This window comes from Vidua macroura, chromosome 6, assembly GCF_024509145.1.
Source record: "Vidua macroura isolate BioBank_ID:100142 chromosome 6, ASM2450914v1, whole genome shotgun sequence".
In the NCBI taxonomy this organism is placed as follows: Eukaryota; Metazoa; Chordata; class Aves; order Passeriformes; family Viduidae; genus Vidua; species Vidua macroura.
The window spans coordinates 11786659-11807498 of NC_071576.1; the positions used below are offsets into that span (position 1 = coordinate 11786659).

The 20840-nt window shown below is 39.6% G+C and overlaps 1 protein-coding gene across 3 annotated transcripts in view; it reads left to right on the forward strand.

The window, feature by feature from the left end:
• Positions 1–10676, forward strand: part of BEGAIN (brain enriched guanylate kinase associated) — a 149543-nt gene extending 138867 nt beyond the window's left edge. For all 3 annotated transcript variants that reach the window (XM_053980011.1, XM_053980012.1, XM_053980013.1), the window contains 3 exons: positions 1562–1669; positions 5283–5366; positions 8566–10676. In XM_053980011.1, the coding sequence (XP_053835986.1) occupies positions 1562–1669; positions 5283–5366; positions 8566–9939 (1566 nt within the window). In that variant the 3' untranslated portion in view covers positions 9940–10676. The remainder of the gene's footprint in view (positions 1–1561; positions 1670–5282; positions 5367–8565) is intronic.
• The last annotated feature ends 10164 nt before the right edge of the window (positions 10677–20840 follow it).

Below are 20840 nucleotides of genomic sequence, written 5' to 3' on the forward strand. Positions count from 1 at the left end.
AGACCATTTGAGAAGGTGTTTTTCTTTAAATAGCAGCTTAGGATGAGAGCTGCCACTTCCAGTTTAATCACCCTCCTTTAATACAGGCTGGTGCTTTGCAGCTGGATAATTAACCTTGATATTCATTCAGACTTGAAAACACCCAATTCCCCTTGCTGTCAATTAGCTGACAATGTCAAGTGTGTGTTGATAGAAGATTTTTGTGTGACCCTGGCAATATTGCATTTGGGAAATTTCAGTCTTTCACTACTAAAAATGGGAAGTGACATTCACAGAATCACAGAATGGTTGAGGTTGGAAGGGACCACTTCACTAGAAGTGGATCCACTAGATCCACTTGGAGATCTAGTCCAATCTCCCTGCTCAAATAGGGTACTCTGGAGCACTTGACTCAGAATTGTGTCCAGGGAGATTTTTAATATCTCCTCAGCCTCTATGGGCACCCTGCTCCACTGCTCAGCCACCCTCACAGTACAGAATTCCTTCCTCATATTCAATTGAACTTCCCATGTTCCAGTTTCCACCTGTTGCCTCTTGTCCTATTGCCCAGCTCCACTGAGACTGAATGTGTCACTGAATTGAGTTCACTAAACAAAATAGTGAACTAAATATTAGGGTTTACCCTACTTTCTGCTCTTTTGGCAATGTATCTATCTAAAAGACCCTCAAGATATTTTTCAAACCTTCTTGTTGCAGCTCTGAGTGCACAGAAGATGCCTTGATTTCAGAGCACCCAGAAGCTACCATACTTTTTAACACCAATGTAAGGCTGGAGGCAGGGTTATAAATGACTGGTACACAATGATTTTTGGTATGAGAAGCAGTACAATAAGCACTGCATATCAAAATGAAACAAAAGGTGGGAAAGACCCACTGGCATTTCATTATTTCCACTGATCTCTTTGCATTTTTAATAAAGAGTTACATCCTACTGGTAACAAGATTAAATTAGTGGGCAGAAAGAAATTTGAATCAGACTGTTTTCCTGATATGCCACAGTGGATTGTGTTCTGCTAATGAGTGCTAACCCTGCAATCAGGTAAACATTCACCTTGAGAAATGAACAACCTTAATCAGGGCTTTTAAATCTGCCAGAACAGTCAACAGCTAAAATGAAATTGGCTCAAACACAACTGCTTTTCTTTTTAAATATTGTTCTTCCTTCCTTATGAGCATGGGAAATAATAGAATAAGTGAAACATTCTTGTAGTAAAAGAGCAGTTCCAGTGCCTTCCATGTTAGAGACCCTGTCCTGTGACTAGGAAGGGATGTGTTGATTGATGCTCAATATAATGCTTTTGCACAGGCTAACTGGAGCCTTCTGTGAAGGTTCCTAACATGAGCTCAGTCTGACTTCCATAGTTCTAAAGAACTTTACCTCATCTCCTAAGCAAAATAATGGAGAAAATAAATGGGGGGGGGGGGGGGACAGGAAGAAAGAAAAAAGAAATGTTGGTCTATTGTGCTTTTCTCTGGATTTGAGAATGACAGCAAATAGTGGACCTTTATCTGAAATATTCTGACAGTAGAAAAAACACTGACCACTCCATTTTCTATGCAGGGTCAACATTACGAAGAGGAAAAACGGGCTTTGAGCCATGAAATAATTGCACTCAATAATCACTTAATAGAAGCCAAGGTGACGATAGATAAGTTGTCAGAAGACAATGTAAGTATTTAATTATTCATTTTGAGATTATATTCAGAAACAAATTAGGTCTTGCACTTCCCATGAAATTATAGAATAGTATTTTATGTTTGTATAAAGCGTAACCTGTCACCTCAACAGTTAAAATTCATGTTGGTTTGTTCCCATCATTTTGTAAAACCAGCTCTCCTTATGCTATGTGGTTGTGGTGAGACTTTTCATTTCATTCCTTATATGTAGCCTGAAACTGATGAAAAAATATTCTAATAAATGGCAATATTCCCACATTGATTTTGCCATCAGTACAGCAAATTGGTGCAAGCACATGGTCGGAGCTGTTGCAGGGACAGATGTGTGGAATGGGGACTCATCAGAAGGATTTTTGGCACAGAGTAGAGCCCTACATTTCCTGAAATTCTTTGATCTTTTAGTCTTTGCTCAGCAAAAGCCCCACACAAGCCAGCTCTGCTAGCAGAAGGCAGGACTGACCCAGCCTGGCCACTCAGACCACTCCTGCAGGGAGGAGGAGCCAGGCTATCCCCAGCAGTTGTTCGTGTGTAAAAATGTACCTGTCTCTGTGTGGGACAAAACAGGGAACAGCTCTGGCAATTGTCACCCTCCATCTCATTAAACACTACTGAAAAATGGCATGAGTAGTGCAGCTGGCAACAAGCTCATTAAATCCTTCCTGAGACAAACCTACAAAGACAGCAAAGAGAGGAATATTGCAGGCATTTAGTTCATTATTGTGCCATTCCTTCCACATTTAATAAAAAATTAATCTACAGAAGACATGTTTCTGTTAGCACTTATTTTCCAGCATCTTACGTTCAATCTTCCCATATTTCACATGTACTCTTAATCATAGCTGGGAGCATTTAATATCATTAAAATGCCTGTTGATGTGAACTCTGCTTGTGCAATTAACAGCTTTCCAACTGAAATAAAAAGTTCCCAATCTGACCCCTAACTTTTATAGAAGTTGAGTTGAAAGAGTTACTTCATAATTCTAACAGCTATAAGTAACAGAGTGTGGTAAAAATAATGGGCTACATCCAGGTTTTGGAAGCACATCTGAAATCAATGGAGTTTTTTTTTATTTAAAATAGAGGTGGAAGAAAGTTGCAGAATTCTCTCCTTAAGTAGGCATGCATTTATACTACTTCATGGAGTCAGGTTTGAACCCACATTTGAAGTGTTTTCAGTACTCATAGTTTTACTCTGAGCACTAGAATATGTCCAGAGGCATCAAATAACAATACCACTCCTTCAGACTTGAGGTTGGTTCATGGACGAAGTTCTGCCCTTGCAGGTCTTGAGAAAATAGCATGAAATTAAGTCAGGGGAGATTTAGGTTGGATATCAGGAAAAGGTTCTTCACCCAGAGGGTGGTTGGGCACTGGAACAGCTCCCCAGTGCAGTGGTCACAGCACCGAGCCTGACAGAGCTCAGGCAGTGTTTGTACAATGCTCTCAGGCACAGGGTGTGACTCTTGGCGATAGTGCTGTGCAGGGCCAGGAGTTGGACTTGATGATCTTTGTGGGTCCCTTCCAGCTCAGGATAATCTATGACTATGTGTAGTATCACTAATAAGAGTAAAGGTTATATTCCAAATTTTAAAATAAAGGACTACAAAACAAACCACTAATATTATACCTAGTAAGTACAGAAGTGATAAACTGACGAATCTTACATGGGAAGAAAGTTTTTATCTCAGCAATATTTCTTTCTTCAATTATATTTTCCGTCTCTCTTCTGACAGAAATGTAAAATGATGCTTTCGATACAAAAACATATTTTAAACTGTGGGAAACACTTCTGGCATTAATTATTGTTCTAGTTGCCACAGATATGCTGTTTTCCATTCAGGCAAATATTAAAGGAGAGAAGGTCACTCCAGTCACATGGCTTGGCCCAGCAGGTTGAGAACAAGGTACACGTGGCACATGTAGCTCACATGTAATTTTTCTGTAGTAATTTTTAAAGCTGCTAAAAATAAAGTGTCAGAAATGCTTCTTGTGCTCTCCATGACAACCACTGAGCAGAAAGAGAGGCACAGAGCTTTTGAAGAAAGGATTAGGTTCTGGAGAGATACCATTTTTGTGTGCCTGGAAATGCCATATGGGACTCGGGGTACCTGTCTGTGCTATACATTGTGCAGCAATATATGTTGGGTTTAATGTATATGCAACATATCAAAGTCACATGCACATGCAACAGATTTTACCTCTAAATTGAAATCTCGGGTTCTTTTTCAGGAATGAAAATAGTGTGTCCTAATATAAAATTTAAGATCCACATAAATGAATACAGTACATTTGAAGCAGAAGGGGCATGTATAAAATCTCACAAAGACAGAGAAAAAAAATCACAAAACAAAAGTGTCTAAAGGTCCTTGAATGTGAAAAAATATGAACTAATGTTCACAGGACAACTATCCCCATCACTGAAAGACTCACAAGAAGATCTTGTTGCTTCTCTTATTACAGAATACCTTAAAATTTTCCTTTAAAACAGAGGAACTTTCTTTTTCACAGAAGATTTCTTTGAGCGTTTTTAAGAGAATTGATGTAGCCATAAAAACTGGCATGCAATAAAATTATGATATTAACAGCAGAGAAAATCCAAATTATATCAGTTTTCCACACCTTTTGTCTACAAACACATACTAATTTTTACAGATTAACACAGCCCAGTGCCCATAGCACTTTCATGCTTTGTATACCTCATCTCTGCCCACCTATAAAGTCAACTTCTGAAGCCAACCTTTGTTTTAATGCAGCTAGATAAGGAAAAGGAAAAATCAAAATACAACTCCTACCTTCAGGGAGCCAGAGATACCAGTTGAAGGATACAGTTACACAGTCATGTGTGCTAAATTAAATGTAAGTGAAGGGCAAATCTGTGTGCTGAATTTTCCCATTAAATTGGCTGTGGGAGCCATTCAATACCAAGATAGTATAAGAAGCTTGCTTAAATTCTCTCCTTCCCTGTGTGGAATTCTCACGGTAATTTCTTGCCCAGTGAAAATATTCTGTTCTGCAGCATCAAATATTTGCAGTGAGATTTAATATATTTTTATAGCTACATTCTGCAAGATATTAAAGAAGCCAGGAACCATCCAGAAATATCAAAAGGATAAAGAGTCTCCCTTTTTTAAAACCAACACAATGTATATTTCTGTAATTAATTTCTCTCACAGTCTCATAAGATTATTTTAGCATTTTCTAAAGTTGTATTTTAATGCTCATCTGGATAATACCCAGTAAAAATTTTCTTTTTTGCTTGAAAGATCATGGTTTTTAGCCTTCACAGTACCATGCATGTTAACAGTATAAAATTCTGTTCTTAATGGTAAGTATCCATCTTCTGAAATGCAGATTACTGTTCTGTTATAACAGGTCTCAAAAGTTTATTCTTAGTAATTTTATCAGCCCTCACAGAGCAAAGGAGGAAATATCTCTAGGTTGTGCAAGAACAACAAAGCATCTTAATTTGTTTAGAAATTAAAGTATGCTCCAAATCTCCCCAAAGTGAATTTTGAAAAGATTGATCAGGCATGGGAGAAAGGCTGAAAGCCACAAGCGCTTTGCAAACTTTAAAGAGGTTGTTTTTTGTTTTTTTTTTTTTCCAGGAGCTCTACAGGAAGGACTGCAATTTAGCTGCTCAGCTTCTCCAGTGCAGCAAGAACTATGACAGGGCACATAAACTTTCAGAGGTAATGTGACCAAATTTGTTCAATTACATAAATATTGTATGGAACACAGGTTATTTTGCGTGTATCAATTCCAGAATTTTTTTGCCCTTAAGGCTTTTATTCCACCACACACCCTCCTTTAAGCCACAGGAGGCCTCATGCACCTGCTGGTGTTTGTGCACTCAGGGAAGGTGCTGACTAAATCACAACCCATGGTGGAACTTGAAGGCGTTTTCTTTCCCCAAACCTTTCCTATCCACTAGAATGGGCCTGCACTGATTGCCTGTAAAGCAAAGGTTTTGTAAAACACTGAAGTGCTGTGAACTCCAGAATGCAAAATGCTGTGCAGGAGCAGTGGGGCGAGAGCAGGGAAATGACAAGCCACAGGCGTCAGAGATTCTGACATGATCAATTTTCCTCCTGAAGCTATTTTCCAGTCCAGCTAGTGTCCAAACCCAAATTTTAAAATGGACTGCCAGAACAAATATCTTTTTCTAAGGAAACCAGAGCACCGAATGATTGATTTCCAAGGTGTAAACTTTAATTAATAATCCTCGCTTCCAAGGAAACAAGGCTTGAGGAATAGGCTCCTTAAAGGGGAGGCAAATATTATCTTAGTAAAGAAGACAGATCTTTAGGGATCCAGGCCCTGCACAAAGCAATAGCACCTTCCCCACACATATTGCTTCAGTGAAGGTTACAGAGAATAGCCTCTCCTTCTTCAGTCCCATCAGGTCAGCATGCCCCCAAATGACCTCTCGTGTGCAATTCTGCAATGGAATATTGCAAAATTAAATTTGGAATGTACAAACATTCTCTAAGTGAGTAGATGGCTTCAGAGCACTGAACAACCCTGATAAATAAAGAGGGAGCAAGATTCTTCTGTCCACCAGACAATGATTTTATGGAACAGAGACAGAACTTCCAAATTAACCATTATCTTGGTCCTGTTATTTTTTCCTGTTGACTGACTTCCCTTAGCAAATTGTATTGAGGAATTATCATTATATTACTCACACTTGAAAGCACCCTACCTGATCTAATTAGGACCTTTAAAGCATTTAATTGTTTATTTGCAGAGAGCTATCACAAATGTGAGACCTCCCCACAATTTCCCAGACTGTCATATACTGAGTTAAATAAGTAGTCTCCACTCATTAGTCCAAGCATTTATTAATTTAGCAAGTGTGAATGTGCTGTCACAGCCAATAAATTCTTTACAATGCAAATATTGCCTGATAAACTATTGTATGTTATCCAGAAACCTAAAATGTAGTAAAATATAGCAATGTGATAGCAGTATCATTTTAGTAATTCCAGTTTCCAGTCCAGTGCCCACAAAATAATGTTCTTTTTATCACATTTCATGATCTTGATAGCGTGTATAGAATAGATCAAACAGGGGTGCTACAGGATACTAAAATAAGAGCTGCCCCATACAGCATTTTCACATTAAATTAACTGTATTTCTTTTCCTCATTTCTATGGCAATTTACACCAGGCCTATTTTACAACCTATTTTACAATCCAAAGATTTAGTCAATCTTTGTTGCATCTGTACTTACTATGACTAATGTTGCTGTCGGCCAGCAGACTGGCAATATCATTTATTTCCAGTGAAGGACATATGAGTTAATTACCAACATAATGATTAATCCAAAATATCCTGGAAAGTCCGTTGGTTGCAAAAACACTCATCCTACTACAAATAACAGGAATGTCATTTCACTACATGCCATGTTCTGAACACAGTGAGGTTTGGGGGTTAAACCAGCTTAAAAAACTTCCCAATGAAATTAAAAGAGGATCTCCATATCTTAAAAAATGTGAGGCCATGACAAGGAGCAGGCACCTTAAATTTCCTTTGTCAAAAACTACCAGTATTTGTAGTGTTCTCTCCTCTAGAGGAACAAATTTAAGGAGGAAGTGAGATGGCTAAGGTCATAATGTTAACCACTGATTATTTTGTAAAGAGGATCTTGATTTCTAGTTATAAAAAGAAAGTGCTGAGTAAATCACAGTTCAGCCCAGAACTGAAGGGATTAATTCCCAAGTGGCATAAATCAACAGGAATATCAAAGGAGCTAACACAATCACAAACTCAAAACTTATTCCAAACATGAATACTGATTTCCAGCAAGAAATACAGAGGGAGAACCTCTCTCATATTGCTTTCTGATCATTGTTAGAGATCTCAAGTGAGCAAGGCAGACAATATTTGACAGGAAAGTGTGCTTGGTGATACCTGAGTAAGCTTCACCAAGGAACGTCATCTCTCTCTCCTGGTCCACATGACAGAATGGCAGGTGAAACCACCATCCACAGCCCTGGTCCTGACTTTCTAAAAAAAAGTAAACCCTATAGGATTTCTGATACACAACAGATTTACTGATTAATTCTGTCACAGGAATCACAGTTCAGGTCTTAATGTTTTTTTCTGCCAGTGTGTCAGGACATGTTGAGGCTTATGTGGAGGGTTGATCTGACAAGCAGTGTCCGACTGAAGGGGCAAGGAAGCCAGCTTGATCTGCTTCTTCCCAGCACAGGAATAATCCTGTCACAGCAGCCAGCACCACTTCTAGAAGTGTCAGTCAGCTTTTCTGCATCTTCAAACAGCATTGTTTATCAAAGGTGATGCTGGAGGGCAGGAGCCAATTTGGCATGGGGTTGTAGGCAAGATGAGCTTGAGGAAAGACAAAAGAAGAACAGAATAGATATGATCTCTTCCCGCTTCCTCACCTCCGCAGAGACCTCTGCACACCCACACTCCAACTGCAAATCACACCCAAGCACACAGTCTGGAAAGTGTTGCTGTAGACTGTAATTCCCTACCTGCCTTTTTAAGATTGTTGTTTACTACATACTTTATTTACATCAGTAAAATAAACCTGGAAGTGCTGGGTTAATGGCTGGACTTGATGAGTGTAGAAGCCTCTTCTGACCTGTGCAATTCTATGATCATTCCTATCCAACCTGAATTAATTTGGAAGGAAACCTTTCAGTTTCACAGTGTTATCCGTGAGCGAAAGCAGATGAAGATGTACAAACGTTAAGTAAACAAACAAAATTCATTTGATTACATTTGTTTCCAGAAATGCACAAAAATTGTGGCCGTCACAAAGAACCAGGTATGGTGATCTATGTAATGTCATAACCAGCACTCATCTGACACCTCTATTGACACGTACCCTTTTCTCCTTGCCATCTCTTTATGTTGCAGTTGCCAACAGACTTTCAAGAAAGAGTCAGCATCCACCTGGAAAAGCACGGGTGCAGCCTTTCTGTCCCCTTGTGCCACACTTCTTATGCTGACACCATACCCACTTGCGTCATTGCCAAAGTACTGGAAAAACCAGACCCACACAGCTTGTCCTCACACTTGTCAAGCCCGTCTACGAGGGATCTCAATTTTCAGGACTCTGCTGGAAAAGTCGGACAAAGACCCCAGTACAAGTCCGACATCTACTGCAGTGACACGGCCCTTTACTGCCCCGAGGAGAGGAGGAGGGAGAGGCGGCAGAGTGTGGACACACAGGTCAAAGATGTGGGGTTCCTGCGGTCCCAAAACTCCACGGACAGCACTGTGGAAGAAGACGGTTTCCATTCCAGCTTCTCCCACGAAGCCTTCCCAGAGTACATTACCTCTCTGCCAACCTCCAGCTCCTACTCCAGCTTCAGCGTCACGTCTGAGGAGAAGGAGAACGCCCAAGCCAACACTCTGACAGCCTCCCAGCAAGCGATCTACATGAGCAACCGAGAGGAGCTGTTTGAAAGGAAGTCACCCGCGGGTTACGAGCATCAGGGAAGCCCCAGGTTTGCCAAGCCCAAACCCGCGCAGCACATGGAGCTTGCTGACGACAACGAGAACTCACCCACTTTTACCAGGACTCTGCCTCCATATGCAAACGAACCTTTTCATTTCTCAGCCATAACACCACAGCAGGCTTTGGCAAACCAGAAAATGAGGAATGAGTGCAGGAGCACCCACCTTTCAGAAGAAGACTTGCCAGGGCGATGGAGGCAGCTGAGCGTGGAGGACATTGGAGCGTACTCCTACAGGAACGCTGGCAGGCTGTCGCCCTGCAGTTTCTCAGAGCAGTACTACAGCAGCCCCATCAAGAAGGGGGACAGCCGAACAAGCCCCATCTATGCTAGTTACAAAGCAGACAGCTGTTCAGAGGGAGACGACATCTGCCAAAGCAGACTTGTGGATTCTTGCTTCCTGAGAACAGACAGTGGCCTGAACATTGACATCAGCACAAGCTGTAAACAGGACAAATTGCCCACTTACAAAACAAAAGAATCAAGAGACCAAAAAAACGAAAGGATCACTGTCCAGTTATGCAGTAGCAAAAACATCGAAAATAGCCCAGTATTGAAAAGAGAATACGTGGACGTGAGCCCCAACAGCTCAGCAGAGTCACTCAATCACAGTTCAGTGGAGGCTCCAGAAATCCACCAGTCTTCCATGGATCAAGGAAGCCATTCGGGTGTTCACAGCAAACAGCCGCAGTTCCAGAGGACTGGGAGCACTGGTCTGAGTCGGAAGGACAGCCTTACAAAAGCACAGTTATACGGAACCCTTCTGAACTAGGCATCTCCCCAAATGGCAATAAGACAGCAAACAAAAGGAAGAAAAGAGCATTTGATACTTCTAGAGAACAATAAGGTTCTAAGAAACAGGATTACTATAAAATATATATTCATAACGGTACTATATGTTTAAAACAAAATCTCTTCAAAAATGTTATACAGCACTTTTCACTTGACATCCTTTCCACATGGGAGACTGTCCCCTCCCCTCTTTTATAAACCTGAAATATTTTTATAAACAAAAATGTATTTATTAGACTATCGTAAGCTATTTCAGCAGAATTCTTTTCCCTTCAAGCAGGTTTCTTATTTATTTTTGTGCATGAGGCCATCTGTGCCTAAATTCTTGGAGGAAAAGGGTAAAATCATGATGACAGTGACAAAAAAAAATAAACCCACCTGATAAAATACCATAAAATGTCATGTGAAATCAAAACAAACAAGAATGGTGAATTTGAAGAAGTATATTTTTTAACAAGAATGGAATTGTATCTTAAGTTATTTCATACAAATGTATTTATGAGTGACTAATGTATGCACAAAGTGATACTAATATTTTGTTCTTTTAATCCACTGTGTTTCTGCTTTCATATTTTTCCTTGTATACTACCTCAAAAGTAATTGAGGGTTTCTTTGTCACATTTTCTGTAGGCTTGCATTTATATTGTCTAAAATGCATGCAGTGTCATAATTAATACTGTATTTTGCATAACTTAATAAAAGACACCAGTGGATATATTTTGGGGTTGTTTTTCCCTTCATTGAATAGAACATGGAATTGCTCTGAGGGGCATCAGTCCAGCAAAAGTTAATGGCTAAAGCTCCTGAACTGGATTACTTTCTAAAGGAGTCTCTCTGTAAGCTCCAGAGTAAACTGGTTCACAGCCCATGGCCTCTGGGTGTGGGAGGATGACTTCTCATCAGCCTGTTGAAAGTAAGTAAGGAAAGCAAAAAGTTTATCCACAGTCTTGAGTTCATTTGACAGGGTTCTGCATACTGAATGAAAACAGAAAATTACTCAAAAACCAGTGATGTAAGCTCCTCCTCTATCACTCACATACTTGACACAATCATTTACGCCTTTAGGACTGTTACATTCCACAGTTGCACCTTCTTCATATGTGGCTTGGTATTTCTAACCGTGATTGTTATGAAGCCTAAGAAAAGTCTGGGAAATCTGTAGCCTTTGCTCCTGAGTCCTGTACTTCTGGCGTTTCCTCCAGCAATTTTTCTGTTTCTCACCATTTCACCATTATGGAGTGTACAGCTGGGACAGGAGGAAAACGGAGAGAGCAAAACAATAGGAGGAGAAAAGCAAAAAGGAGAGAGAGGGAAATCCTGTGGATTTTCTTCCCAGCTTCAGTATTCCTGCTTGGTGAGAGGTAGAATACAACAATAAATATTTAATAATTATTTTAAGTCATGTTCACATATCCTATACTTAAAATACTGACTCTTCACAGCTCATGTATGGGGGAAGACCTTGCTTAGTGCACTATGTGGTAGTAATCAGTGGAAATATAAACTAGCTCCTTGTAAAGCTAAAATAATTATCTACTCAATAGATATTAAGAAAATATACTTTTTCTGCTGATTCTCTGAAAGCAGTTACCTGGCAACTGACTATAAACCAGGACTACAGAACTGTTCATTTCCCACGTAAGTATCTTCCATCACTGGGCCACAGATTCAATGCACTTGGCATGAATAACTCCCATTGCTCTCCATTTCCTTCATGTAGAACATAAAAATTTGTCCATTATTGATGTGTGCAAGTACTTGCTGTGCTCTTTGGAAGATCAGGCATCAAGTCCCTGCAGTTCCTCCGGGGTCTGTTGCAGCACCATGGAGAACAACGGTCACAAATAATATCACACAGGTAAGGCACGAGATAGCTCCAAAGTGGTGCTCATTTCAGTATAAAACTGTCACATGCCTTGTGAGTTTATGCTCCCAAACATGCTCACAGTGAGTGTGAGAGGTAGGGCAGGCTGCAAATAATTCCATGAAGTCGATAATAAACACATACAATGAGGTTTCCAAAGGCCAAGAGCTACTTATGGCAGGATGTGACCTGCAGTAAATTGACTTGGAGATCCAGAAGAGCTGTTATTTCCCCTTTGAAACACCAAGACAGAAAACAGATGTGAAAAAAACCTCACTGTTGACTCATTCAGGTATATAAAATTTAGACAATCCCTAAGGCAAGACATTCATTTCTCTGGTCAATGAATATAAGGATTTGTATGGAAGACGTGAAAATTAACTGTTATCTCACCTAAGAAAATATGTAAGCTATGAAACAGTAAATTGTGTCATTTATGAACTGGAACACAGTGTCAGACTAATCCTTTTAGAATATTGTTAATTATTTGACCTAAAGTGCTACTTGGGCAATTAAAAAAAATTAAATTTCTTCTAGATATTATATATCTGATTATTTAATATCCTGTTCTATTATGTTTCTTCATACTACTGCAGTTTCAAAGTCTGCTTCTATGCTTCACTTAACTCTTTTTCTCAGTTTATGTGCACTAATACATAGATTAAACCAAGCCTTTTCAACCAATTAGTACAGGTTTTTTGTAAAATAGCCCATAACCTTGTAACAGTTTTCTGTAATGAATTCTGTTACAGAACAATATATTACCCTGTAATGAGTTGCAACTGAATCAATCAAAATGGCTATAAAAATTCTTCAGCTTTAATGTGTTGATTTAAATTTCTCCTTAATTAGAAAAACTGACAGTGAGTTTGTTAATTTCCTATGAACATGAGAAAAAGTTTCAATAACTCACCAAAATTTTCTCAGATTTACAGATGCACTATGGTTTAGTTCAATTTTTAAAAAAAATCTTTGAAATGTTATAATAAAGGATTTATTTCTGGAATTTGGGGTTTAATTGAGACAACCACAGGGAGAGATCTGAAGCATAAGGACAGAATGATGATAGGTATTTTCACAATAGATTCAAATTTTCTTTGTGGTAGTGTCTTAATTTTTTGCTTGCCTTCAGTTTTCACACCAGGAGGAAGTAATCCAGAAAATTGTGATGAGTTTTGGAGTATGTCATTGGAGATATTGAAAACAGCCAACAGAGTTCTGCTGTGCCATCAGACAACCAGTTTGTACAGACTTACAGTCACTGAGATTTTAGGAGATTGATCCTTGTTAAAAAAGGAGCACTTACCTTCTGTAGAACATTTCTGACAGAGAACAGCACCCAAAAGATCCTTCTCAGAAGAGCTGATTTCCCTTTTTTCATTCAAGTAGATGTGGTTTGATAAACTCTACTCTTACATTCATTTACTTACAAGTCTCTCCAGAAAGTAAAACAACAGATCTTCAGCCAAAGTGCCACAGACCCCTCCACTCCAGTGGCTGAGAATATGCCATGAAATACTTTTTCCAAAGGACATGGGAATGGGAAAATGCTCAGTTTTCTCTTAAGCATTATAAGAATGCCAAGGTGTCTCCACGCTGCCACAAAACCTCACTTTTCCAAATCAGATTACATATGCAGGATTTGTAGGTAACTATGGCAGGAATTTTGATTTGATTAATTATTTCATTTGCCATGAGAAAGAACAGAAAGGGCAAGTAAAAGAAGTGGTAAGTCCCCAACAGTGCAGTGAAGCAGAAGATGAAAAATGTCATTTTAATGATGAAAACCAAAATCGGAATGAATACGACATACAACACCGATCAAGGGGAAAACAAAGGGGACTGAAAGAGATCAGAGTCAGGCATATTGAATCACATATCAAAACAGAAAAGAATACAAAAATGTTACTAGGGATATGGGTTATAATTCACCAGGAATAACAGTGCAAAACTATTATGAAATCATTGAAAGGAAATGCATTTTTGAGATGTTTTCTCACTCCCAATTAATCTTAAAAAAGGTGCAAAATCTCAATAATTATGAATAATGCAGGTCACTTTTGTTAAACTTTTTAGAAGTCTAGAAATAGCTAAAATTTTTAAGTTTAAATCATGGCAAGCCATAACACAGGTAATTTTCAATTCAACAATTTCCTAATTCTTCACCCAAACTAGAAAATTAATCAAACTAATTCTTTCCCCTTCCAGCACTTTTAATTAAAAAGAATCCATAATCTATCACAGGGCATGATTATGCAGCTACTTAGACTAATTTCCCCTTGTTTAATTTCAAAGTACTGATTGACATCCTTTGTACTTTCATATAAAATTCTTATCCTCTGTTCATTTTGCAACCTTGTAACCTTTACAGACTATTGTTATATGTCTCCTTAAATATTGCTTAAATTGTGTAGATGTAGTAATTTGAGAATTTTCTCTTGGAAAACACTCCTTTCAGGATACTAACTGCTTCTTATCCTCTTCAAGGAATATCCTCCTCACCTTTCTACTGCTGAAAACCACAACATTTTACTATGAACAGTGAGCTGTTCCAACCCCCTGTACAAAAGTGCAGTTCCAAATTTGTCAAGTGCAGTAAATTTGTCAATTTACTTCAATGGACCTTCAGCATTTATCCTCCAAAAATGAGGGAAATGCTCTTATCCCCAAGGAAAGGTGAGGGCTACAGAGATTAGAGCAGCTTCTAATGACTCTACATGCTGATCTCCGTGCTTCAAACCATGGCATGCTGTCTACATGGTCTTATTCATGGTTCTTATTCTTCAACATTACCAGAAGTTATTCATTGTTTTCCCAATCTTTCCTCCATGTCTTTGAAAACAAACTTCATTGTTAGAAACAGCTCTGGTGATTCAGTTATTCTTTGACAACCTGTCGTTCATTCCAGCATCTCTCCCATTATTTTCTCTTTGGTATTTTCTTTTTACTGTATTTTAGTAATTGAGAGGGTTTGTTTAGCCACAGTTAAAAAGAGTTAATTTGAATATTCATGCAATGAAAGGTTTTGCTCCTTTTGTACCCCACAAGGTCTTAGACACCACCTTACTGCCCAAGGCACCAAGGTTTTGGAAGGCTGCTGTTCCAAGCCCCTGAGCTCTCTCTTCCCCAGGCTCCTGCAGCCCCGTGCTGCAGAGAAGGGTTCTCTGCTTTCTGCCAGATAGGAGCTCCTTAAGGGTGTTGCCAGCCCCACATCCCACACCTGTGGGGAGTGGCAAAACCCCTCCCACCCCTCCTTGCTGAGGCAAGCATCATCCCAACAGACAGTTGCTCTATCTCAGAGCAGGGAGAACAACTTCATCTGCAAGGGCCAAAACAAGATGTAATTGTTGGAAAATATCCCTGATGAGAGTTAAGTGCCTCCTCATCAACACACCCATCATGATAGATATACATTAATACTCTGTGATTATTCAGAAAAAATTCTAATTTTTAAAGTTAGCTCTAATGAATGGATATTTAAATATATTCACCCATTTCAATTTTTCCTTTGCAATTTATGAGTCAGAGCAGACATGCACGGCTGCAGAGCCACAGAACTATTTACTACACCCAACCGAGCAATGACAGCTCTATGATTTAGAAGAAGAGAAACAATAGCAAGTCCCAGAATAATTAAATTTGTAATGTCAATGTCAGCCAGTGTCCTTTCCCATTCCAGGTTTTCACATTGAAAAACAGATCACAAGAAATAAAAGCATCCTCAGCACATAAGGGTTATAAATTTCAGCAGGCTCCCACTCAAGAGGTTTTTTGTTAAAGTAGAGCTTTTATTGTTACAATAGAAATCCTCTTAATCTGGAGACCAGTTGTGTAGGGTGACATGGGGAGGGAGACCTACACTGAATGTCCAGACAGCACAGAACCTCTCACCCCAAGAAACCACTGTGCCACTAACCTGAGGAAGTGGGGACAACAGCAGCAGCACTTCTAACTGATAAATTACAAGTATTGACTCTGGTGGGATTATTTTTGGCAAGGAGGTAAATCCGGATTTATGTTCACTTGACTTAAATTTGTCAATTTACTTCAATGGACCTTCAGCATTTCAGTCTTTATCCTCCAAAAATGAGGGAAATGCTCTTATCCCCAAAGCCTTGGGAGTTACACTAAGATGACATGCCTAATCCCAGAGAGATAGTAAGGAGTTAACTATTTTAGTTTTAGCAGATTTTAAGGCTCTTGGCCTTTTGCTCATGCTATAACTTGAGAAACAGTTAAGGAAAACTCAATTTCTCAAACTCAGCCTTAGCACAGGAACTGAATCATTGTTTTCTGATTCATCCCCACTTACCTGTGCTTTCAGAGTCCACAATAGCCTGAAGGTGAGGAAGGAAAAAGCTGACACTGGAAGAAAGAAAATTCAAAATTTAATCTCTGCATCCAAACTATTAAAAGGCCAAATTATTTCTAAGACACACTTGTCTACAATAAAACAGGGTTTTTTTTCCATATTTTGCCCAGAGAATACATACACTGCCAAAGAAAGTATGTAACTGAGCTGAGAACTTGCATCTTGCTGTTTTGAACCAGCTTGGATTTTCCTGACAGGCTGGAAGGATAAGTAAGGGAATGGAGGCAGAAAATGTATGATTGCTCTGTCAGCACAAAATGCAGTAAAATTTCCAGTCACAACATTTACTGTATTCCCCTGATTTTTAGGGTACATTATGAAAAAGTCCCAGAAAAGGCTTTTAGAAACAGACTGTTTTCTTTCAATCTAATTTTGCATTTTTCTGCCACCTCTTTTTAAATAGAAAAAATAAAAAAAAAAACATGTTTTGCAAGCTGCAGTGATATAGGGGTTTTTGCTAGAACTGTCAGTCCTGCCTATAAACACCTGACTTTTGTCAGTAGGGAAAAACAATCCTGAAACTAAATCAGTTTAACAGAATAACATTTGCTACTCAAGGAGAAATGGTCTAATTGAAAATAATGTCAGTAAACAGCTCATTACTGAGATTTCAGAGTCCAGAAAACCAAGATGTGGGAACACAACAAATCCAGTGAAGTCACACTTTGCAAAGACCCCAAATAATTATTTTGTTTAAAATATGTTCGGACTGCCTTTTACTTTTCTTTCATTCTCTATTGATGATGAAGATGAAATGCACTTTTTGGCACTCTAGATGACACCAATTAAACTTGATTTCTTGCTTCAGCTCATAACTCCACTTGTCTCTGACTTCTAAGACTACTTTATTTTAAGCTTTAAATATCTGCTTTGTTTAGAGAGAGTGTTGTTCCCACTCAAGCAACCTAAGTTCCAACTAATGAAAATGCACACACAACTCCCAAGCCCTACCAAATAGGTAATTTGTCCAACATTTGTATTTATCCTTATAAAAAGTTAGGATAATTCTTCTACCTTTTTATCCTTTAGTCTTATGAAAGATGGATTGTCTCTTTTTACTTGATTATACAGTACTTGACAGAATAGTCCCTTGATTATAACTGCATAGGCCATGCATATTGCATTACCTGCCTACCATTACCAAATACCATATTTTCTTATCCTTAGTATTTTTTTCCCCTATGGATGTGAAATTAACATTTCCTATTCACAGCTCAGTTTCTGGGCTACAATGCCTCACCTCAAACCTATGTATACCTCATACAGAGAAATAAAGGGGACTATTTGAAGTGCCAGCATTTGAAGAAAGTCCATTACCCTGGGCTCTCCCTTTCTCCTTGCAAAGCTTTTTAAACTGAAAGAGCAAAAGCCTCAGCATACAGTATTTGGAAATTACTACAGAACAGCTGGGCTCCACCTCATTTTTCCACAGACATTGACACTACATGCATATTTCTCAACACTCTGCAGTTTATATTTATACTCACTTGCAAGCCAAAGCTACTTATCAATTCACACAAAAAAGATCTATTCAAAAAAAGGCACTCTGGCCACAAAGTTTCTTGGCACATCTGCACCCTCTTCCATTAGTGCCATCCACACTAGCTAGACTCTGATACTTAGGAATTGCTCTGGATAGTATCCTGCTGAGCAGATAAAGCTTCATGCTGCTGTTGAAAGAAATAGCAATAGAAATAGAAATAACCCAAGCAAACAACAAAACAGGGAAGACTTCAAAGAAGCAGGACTGTTTAGAGAGCCCATTGGACTGCACTGGTGCAGCTGCTAAGGAGGTGATAAGGACCCCCCCCATCTGAGAAAGGCTTTCCACTTCATCGCAGAGCACAGTCACTCTCTGCAGGAGCTGCACAACTGCCAACAGCCTGCGAGAAGCCCCATGACTGCAATAGGGCTGGCAGTCAGCAACTAGCCAAGTCTCTTTCTCAGCTACTCTTTCAGAGGCTGGTGACAGATTTTGATCCCATCTGAACCAGTACAAGTCTCAGATGATGCCTTTAAGGCTCCCAGTTGCTATACAATTGCTGTAGGAAAAGTTGTATCCACACAGCAGCATTCCCTCATTACATCAGCGATGGAGATTCCATGGGGCAGGTTTTGAAATCTGTGGCATGCATAGCACAAGGGACAGATGTGAATACTTAGTGGGGGTGGGAGGAGGTAAAAAGTAAGGCAAGAGCATGAGAGAGAGACAGAAGCATGTTTCCATTTCTTGTCTTGGGGTACACAATCCTAGCCTAGCACTACACAGCAACAAACAGACAACAGAATGAAGTCAGGCCCATCAGAAAATAAGGGAGAAACAGCAACCAAGCCTGGGAACTTCCCAGACCTCCAGGATCATGGCTACAGTTATCTTGCCATTATTATTGTTGAGTCTGCTTCCCATTGTCCAAGAAATAGGGACTGGAAATCAGAAGAGGATTCAGTTTTCCAGCGGGCTCATGGGGCAGACCTGAGAAAATCGTGGTGTCCCCTGATGTTGCAGAACCACATCTGCAGAGAAGGCACCAGGGCAGCAGCTCCTCAGAAATGTACAACAGTGATGAAAAAAACATATAGCATAACTTGACTTACCTGTCAAATTTTTTCCTATTTAATGGCAGTGTCAGAGTCAGGCTTCTCCCTCATTGTGCTGGCTGAATTAATCAGGTTTTCTCAGCTCCAGCCCTGTGTGTGTCAGGCAGGAGCTACCTCCTGCATTCAAATGTTATGATTTCAACATTCATCAGCATTTTCTCTCCTCCCTGAGCACTAGTGAAAGTTTTCATGCCACAGTTTATTTACAGTCATTCAATTCATGCCTCTAGCCATTCTAGAGACTTCCTACACACCAAGCCTTATAAAGGCTTTAAGGCTCATTTTAAACCTACTGAAGACACACAGACTGTGCTCTCTGCCCATGGAATGTCACATTTAATTGCCTTACACAATTGAATCACATTGAAATTATTCAGGAATTTAGACAAATTTAGACAAACTGTAGATAAACTACTGATCTTGATCCTTGTCAGCATAACCCTCCCAGCAGCTACAGTGACTGTTCTGAATTCTAGTTAACAAATGATTTTCCACTGGACTGCTGCATTGGGATTGTTTGCCTAGAAAAACAGCAGAGATTTTTGCTGGGCCAGTCATTTATCTGTGCATGTGTGTCCACATCTTTAATAGGAGGAAGATATTTACCACCATACAGCTCACAAATTTATATGTATTATTCCCAATACTTATATTATACACATATATTATTATATAATTACATTATGACAATTTCATTTTGATTGAAATCATTTTATTAGTAATTTAGATGAGTTCCAACCCTGCAGCAAGAGCATTTGGTCTGAAACCTGAGAGGTGAATTGGCTGTATTATAAAAGCAAGGTATACACTTTTTACCCCAGGCATGGAAGAGACACTAAATTCAGACTGCTAACACACAAATAAAAGCCCAATTTAAACATGGAAAATAATCAGTACAGAAAACTACAATAACATTATGATGGGAAACAAATGTGTCTGTTAAGCAGTGTAATTCTTTGAAAGATGAAGAACGGGTTTCCCTGGTTGCTGCTCTCTTTGTAGGAGGCACTCCTCCCTCAGACAGTTGCAGCCCACAGCAGAGATGTCATTATGTCAGGCTGACATCTGATGTGTTCAGCCTCCTGGAATATGAGATCTGCTTATTATTTCTCTCTTCATAACAGAGATCCAAGGCAACCTATTAGCTCTATTTCTTTTATTTATTGCACTAAAATGTTCAGAACACTTCCTGAAAACAGTACTGCACTACAAAAGTAAATAGCAGTTTGCTTTCCTTCTCCAAATGGTACCTTTTTTCCTGCTTCCCAGCATTTCTGCAGAAGGACAGTTTTGTCACAGGCTTAGATGAATCTTGGATAGAGGTGTGTAAATAAACACCTCACCCTGTGCCTGAGCCTTGGGACCATGTAAACTACACAACTAGTGGGGAGTATGTCCTGGTTTCAGCCCAAGAGAGACAGGGACCTGTTAGGATCTAGAGGACAGCCATGAAAGCTCTCCAAGGGCTGGAGCCCCTCAGGAAAGGTTTAGAAAGCAGGACCTGTTCAGATTGGAGAAGAGAAGGCCCCATGGAGATCTGTGTGACCCTCCAATACTTACAGGGGTCTTATAAAAGAGATAGATTTTATACAGTGATAGGACAAGAAGGAACAAGGGTTTCAAACTGAAAGAAGAGAGATTTAGATTAGATGTTAGGAAGAAAGTCTTTACTAGAGAGTGAGGGTGGTGAGGCACAGGAAGACGCTTCTCTTCTTCCCAGAGAAGCTGTGGATGCCCCATCCCTGGAAGTGCTCAAGGCCAGGTTGGATGGAGCCTTGAGCAGCCTGGTCTAGTGGAAGGTGTCCCTGCCCATAGCAGGGGAGTGGAACTATATGGGCTTTAAGGTCCCGTCCAACCCAAGCCTTTCTGTGATTCTCCAAAACCTTGAAAGGACCATTTCCAAAGTAAGCTTGAGAAACCCCATGCAAATGCAGCAGAGACTTTCAATTACAAACACCTGTGGCCAGCCCTGTGGAGAGTCTCCCCTGTAGCCATCACAAGGGTATTTCAGCTGCCTAATGATGCAGGAGAGTGCTGAGCACTCAAA